Below are 5,984 nucleotides of genomic sequence, written 5' to 3' on the forward strand. Positions count from 1 at the left end.
GCGGCCAGAGGCGGAAATCACTGGAGTACTGGAAACCCGGGGCGGCTTCGCGTTTCAGTTGCAGAGGCCCTTTTGCGGCAGAGCTTTTCTAAAGCGGCGTTAAAGACTGCGTTGCCTGTTACTCTGGGCAGAAAAAAGAACAATTCATTTACATTAGCTTTGTCACAGATTGGCTATGATGCATGTGTACGAGGGGTAGCGTAGACAAAAGTTGCAGCTTCTGCCTGTCGTGCGATGGTAAGTTCTAGGTTGCTTAACGCTTCACTGGGCTTGGAGGCATACCATCCAGCACAGCTTCATCTTTTACACTGCTGTTGCAAATCTAAGCTGGTCTTCTAAGAGATGAGAGCAAAGAGCTAGAAGAGTGGAAATAAGGCAGAGGAAAAGACAGATGGGAAGGATGACAACAGCTGGATTTTTAGTCTCTTCCCTCTGTTGTTCAGAATTTAGGCAATGCTGAGGGGGGTGACAGCATAGTTTTCCTATTTCTGTTTATTGTTTCTTGCTGGGATGTCTTTTCAGTTTAGCGCAAGGACCTAGTGGTACCACGATGGCTTGTAGGCATCAAGGAGGTAGTAACAGCCGTTCATGTGAAGACTACATGAATGATCAGTTCGCCCCTCAGCAGTTTCCCTCGTGCAGTTACACAACATCTGAAAAGAGTTACAGGCTCCCTGAGTTACGTTTAGGACACTGACATACCAATATGCAAGCATTTCTGCATGTCTAGAGGCCCCAAACATCTTATGTCATGTTTTGTATAAATTAAATCTATGGCTTACATTAGTCTTTCCTGCATTTGTTGATTTTAATGAACTTTTTGACCTACTGGTTAGAAGTTTTGTAGAGAAGCCGAGCTGTGTTTTAATGTCATGTTGAGGTAGGGTCATACCATCCCCTAAAGAAGAGAACCCAGGTGCCCTGACCTTTGTAGACACATGCTTAGCTGGGTTTGAAATAACAAATTTGTTTGGAAGGTTAAGATAAAAAGAACTTTGCAATCATTTATTACTGCGTGGCATCATTAGTACTGAGCAAGGGACATGCATATCTGGTCAATCGATTACGTTCTTGGCCCTTACTCTATTTTTGCCTATACCAGTGTCAAACAGAAAAAAGAACGAGAGGATTTTGTCAGAAAACCCCTGCAGGCTGTCGTCTTTCCATTTTCCTCTCGTTTGCTGCAGCCAAATATCGAGTGTGGTGGATTGAGCCTTGAACTGTTGGTAAGGACTGGTTTAGCTGTGGAAGGGTTCCATGTTTAAGAATAGAACAAAGGCCTTAATAGTGGCATTTAAACGTGCAGGCAAAAATAGCTGTGATGCTATTATATCTTGTTGAAAAGACTCTGAGATTGTTTCCTTTATCTTGTGGTAGTGCTGCTCCAATAGTCGGCCGCCTTTTCAAAGTCTGGCTTGCATTATGTTTGTTTTTAAGGAGGATAATCACTGTATAGGCTATTTCCAGCTTTGGGGGCATGCAGTTGCTTAGTGGACCAAATGTAGCAGATCAAGTGAGGCTATGTTTACTTAAACTATATCCGCTGGTGGTCAGTAAACAGAGCCAGAACCACCTGATGGCTATATTAATTGTTGCTCCATTTCAGGGAAAGCTGACAGCAAGAGAACGAATTCTTCTGCTGTTGGACCCCGACAGTTTTGATGAATATGACATGTTTGTGGAACACAGATGTTCTGACTTTGGGATGGACTCTAATAAGAATAAGGTATTTTTATTTCATATAACTCTTGTTTCTTTGTCCTCATCTGTTTAGCCAGCCAGCTGGTTGAAAATAGGCTCTTCTGGTCACATGTAATTTCTTCTATTTGTTTTGTTTTCTTTCTTTTTTGTTTTGCAAATTTCCTTTTATTACTCTCAGTTTCCATTAAACAGCTTACATCGTTTACTTTTCCATTGTCTAAACTTGATACCTTTTTTATAAGGTCGCCTGTTTTGTTCAAATACCTCCCCGGATATTGTCTTAGATCTGTATTTTAAATAATAGAGGAGGCTGCAGAGCTTTGTTGTTACAACTTTGTCAATCAAGTTGATATGGGGAACAAATATGGGTAGATACTTCTGCCTCCCTACAGGTAACATTAGAGTTATAGGATGAAATAACTCCGATCCATATTTATTCCTGCCAAACTATAGTGTCGGCCTTAAAATCTGATATGTTTGGAAATTCAAGGATTCATACCGGTCTGTTAGCAAGGTGCAATATGCTTGCTTATGCAGTTTTCAGATACGGCCATGCATCCTAAACCAACATGGTACATGAGGTTCATCACGTAGAGGAAAAATCTGTGGCTCCCTGAAGTCTCTCACCATGACATTGATGCCTGAAGAATTATTCCATGGGAAAAGTATTTTTTTGCAATTTAGTGCAGAAAGGACCAACAAACATGCTGGGATGTGTAGGTGGCTAGTGCAGATGTGCCTGTTCAATGTGAATCTTCCTGTAGCAAAAGGCCCTATTTGCTGTGGAGTATTCTGGTTTGGGGTGTGGTGAGAAGCTGCCTCTGTATGTCCCACTGCCCCATGCTGTACACAAAAACTACAACTTCTGTTTATGCAGTTATTAAACCAGTTCATCAGTTTTCAGTCCTTCAAGTTGCAGGGCTGCATCCTATGGATGAGGGAGGGATCAGCAGGCTTCCACCATGAGCAGCTGGGGCATTGGGAACCGGCAAAGGTGAAGGATTTGTTTTTGTTCCAGTAGCCAGGAGACTGATGGGACTTGGTGCTGGGAAGGATGGCGTATTAGACCTTTTCCCCTCTCAATAAGTGTAGGAGCAAACATCTTTTCTTCTCTAAGTAATTTTTTACTCCGTTCCCCAGCAAACTCAAATAACTGCTGTGTTGCTTCTCATCATGCTACTCAACACTGCATCCCACAGTGCTGATAACAAATTGCTGTTTCTGAAGTTATAAGGAGCAGCAAAGTCCTGAGAGTGACAAGAGGGTTAATTTTTTCCTTGTCCTTCAGAATTCACCTTTCAGTGAGATGCAGATTGTGTTTACAGAGCACAGTTTCACAACAGATGACCTGTGGCCAGTGAGCTGGAATATTAGTTTAGCATTTAATTTTTCTGAGTTTCTGGAACTTTCTGAAGGTAGGGTAAGACTTGTACTCACATGCAGGCTGCTCTGCAGGCTGCCTGGGCTTTTAGGAGTCATCTGTGTGAGACAGTGGCTGGAACTACAGCTGTGTTTCCTGCTGTCCTCTGTGCCAAGAACCATGAATTGGTAGCAGTGCTGTCTGTGCAGCCTGAGAAAAGTCCCCAGACAGGTATGACCTTCCTGAGAACAGATCACCTCGAGCATAAATGGCCCTTAGAGTGGGCCCTGCACGATATAATTTTTTTTTTTTTTTTTTTAAATAACCGAACAGCAAAAAGCATTTAAATGCCTGGAATTCCTTTATGACAGCCCAGTAAAGTTCCTTTTCTACTGTTCTCTTGAAAGACTTCTATGTATTTCCTTTACTAAAAAGTGAGACAACAAAGATAAGCAGATTTTAAGATTCACAGGCTCCATTTCCTCTTCCAGCTCTTTCTTCTTCCCTTATTTACAGGGTGAAAAATGGGACAGGTCAGGTTGAAGTATTTGAGGTGACTGTAATTATATTTTTTGACCTTTCCAGGGTTGTTTTTTTCCCTGTATCAACACCTCAAGAAAGGTTTGTGTGCTGTGTCCATTCATTCAGAAACATCAGGTGGTCCTAATAAAAGGTACATCCTGTCTCTAAGGACATGATTTGCCTTAACTCCAGATGTGCTGAAATTTGAAGGGAAACTGCAAAATTCACTAATCTTTATGCTGATACACAACTAATTTGTGATATTACCTCTAGTTTTCCTTTCCAGGGCTGGGGGAAGTCTTTGTGGAGCCCCCACTGCAAACATGAAAGACCAGTCCTCTCGGAGAATCAGTCTTTGCTTTGACTTAGTACTCAGTATAAGTTTGTGGGTTTTTTAGTGGACGTCGTTGCTGCTTTGATTTTTTTAATTATTATTTTTAATTAATTTACTTTGTTTTTAATGCAGTATCCTGGAGACAGTGTGGTGACTGGCCGCGGACGGATTAATGGGAGGCTGGCTTATGTTTTCAGTCAGGTATGGTTTTGCTTGTTCTTTAAATAGCATGAACTTATCCTTTGAAATAAATTCACAATAGTTTAGTGTGGCCGCGTAGTAATGTACCTGTTTACCTTCTACCAATAAGCATAAGATAGATATAACATCCTGTGGGAGGAAGCAGGGCACCTTCAGACAAGAAGCAAAAAAGAATTTGTAAAAACTTTGTTGGGTGATAGATGCAGTTGTGACAAGGGTGAGATGAAAAGAGTGAAGAACGCAGAGCCAGTGGGAATGTTTTGAAAAAACAAACTGTTATTACCTCAGTGTAGTATCATTGGATATTGATATGCTGAGAGACTGGAGGTGTCCCCCAAAAACAGGTTTTTGATAACCAAGAAGTGAGTTAATGGAGAAGTCACTGAGCACTGCGTGCTTAAAGCAATTGCAAGCTTTGACTCTGTCCCTGCAGTTGGATGTGTGTGGATGAGCTCCCGCAGGCGTGTGGAGACCTGCAAGTGTCGGTGAAGGGCTTTGCAAGTTCGGAGAACCACCTTCTGGGTTTCAAGCTGCAGAATGGGGGCTGTTTGCTGGAGATGTCAACTGGAATTGCAATGAGTGGAATTCATGATAGAGGGCACTTGAGCAACCTTGAATTGTTTCTCAGGTTCGAACTCTGATTAGTTGAAGGGATTGTGATAGTATATAAATAGATAGATAAAATATAAAATATACTTTTTATGTTAAAATATACTTTTTATATTAAAATAAAAATATGTGAGAGGAAACACCGTAGGAAGAGTTTTATCTTGGTTAGTCTTAACACAGTGAAAGAAAGGCTTTCTTTCAGATCATTGGTAACTGCTTCTCTGTTCTGGGCCACAAAGTAGCCTTTTTTCAATTTGCTATCATGGCCAAAATGATTGTTGCTGTATGACCTTGGAGCAACTCATACACCGTGCCTTTTTTATCTTGGATGTGTAGTTCTTCCTTGGAAGGGCACTGTTATGTGGGCCTGAACATAAGATAGGAGCCAAACAGAGACCTTAATTTTAGAAGAACACAAGTAAAGGGCAGTTTTTGTATTAAAAGAATTTAAATGTGCCCTTTTGTGATACACCTCTTTTTTTTAATATATATATTTATATTTAAAGACCTTTTTCCCCTCCAAATTGAGATGCCGCCTAAGATGTTCCTTCCTTTTTGGTTCAACTGCTAGTCATAGTCATGCTGTTCTCTGTCCACACAGTTTTTAGGACTTCTTTGGGAGTAAGGCTCAGTGGGAGTGCATCAGTGAAGCTCACCAGAAGTTGGCTCTGGGCTCTGTTGGTGCCAGTAGGTGTCAATATCCTCTTTCTCTTCTGGATCAGTCCCAGGGCCTCGTGTTGCTTGTTTGAGATCTTGCTGCTCAGGCCCAGGGGTAGCACCAACAGTCAGTTTTGGCTGATATAGTCCCTATAGCACCCATAAAAGAGTAATCGACTCTTGGAGCATAACTCCTGAATATAGAACAATGGTGCATTTTCAGTTTTTTTTTTATTTCTGCCTGTTTGCAGGCATATCTTACTGCTGCCCCTTGCAGTGGGACCCTCCTCACAGGTGAAATTTCTCCAGACTACTCCAATATTGATAATGTCCATGAAAGAGGAACGTCTGTTGGTAGAAAGAGAGAATGTTTCTGTGAAGCAAAAAAAAAGCAAATGAGACATAGTAAGTTTGTGATTTTAACATAGAATCCACTGGCAAATGCATATAAAAGATCTTTTTACTTGTAAAGAAGGCTTGCATTGAACAGGATTGATCTGCAGGCTGCACTGAGGGAGTCAGGTTGTTTTGGAGCAGCATACCAAATACAGAGCATTGTAGGATTATACTATTTACCTGCAACATTTTACAACGTTTTCT

The 5,984-nt window shown here is 41.3% G+C and overlaps 1 protein-coding gene across 1 annotated transcript in view; it reads left to right on the forward strand.

The window, feature by feature from the left end:
* Positions 1-1,609: 1,609 nt before the first annotated feature.
* The window catches only part of PCCB (propionyl CoA carboxylase, beta polypeptide), a 28,072-nt gene continuing 23,697 nt past the window's right edge, over positions 1,610-5,984 (forward strand). The window contains exons 1-2 of the mRNA XM_009323996.1: positions 1,610-1,726; positions 4,050-4,118. Of these exons, the coding sequence (XP_009322271.1) occupies positions 1,673-1,726; positions 4,050-4,118 (123 nt within the window). The 5' untranslated portion in view covers positions 1,610-1,672. The remainder of the gene's footprint in view (positions 1,727-4,049; positions 4,119-5,984) is intronic.

Source organism: Pygoscelis adeliae, unplaced genomic scaffold (genome assembly GCF_000699105.1).
Source record: "Pygoscelis adeliae isolate BGI_AS28 unplaced genomic scaffold, ASM69910v1 Scaffold485, whole genome shotgun sequence".
NCBI classification, from domain to species: Eukaryota; Metazoa; Chordata; class Aves; order Sphenisciformes; family Spheniscidae; genus Pygoscelis; species Pygoscelis adeliae.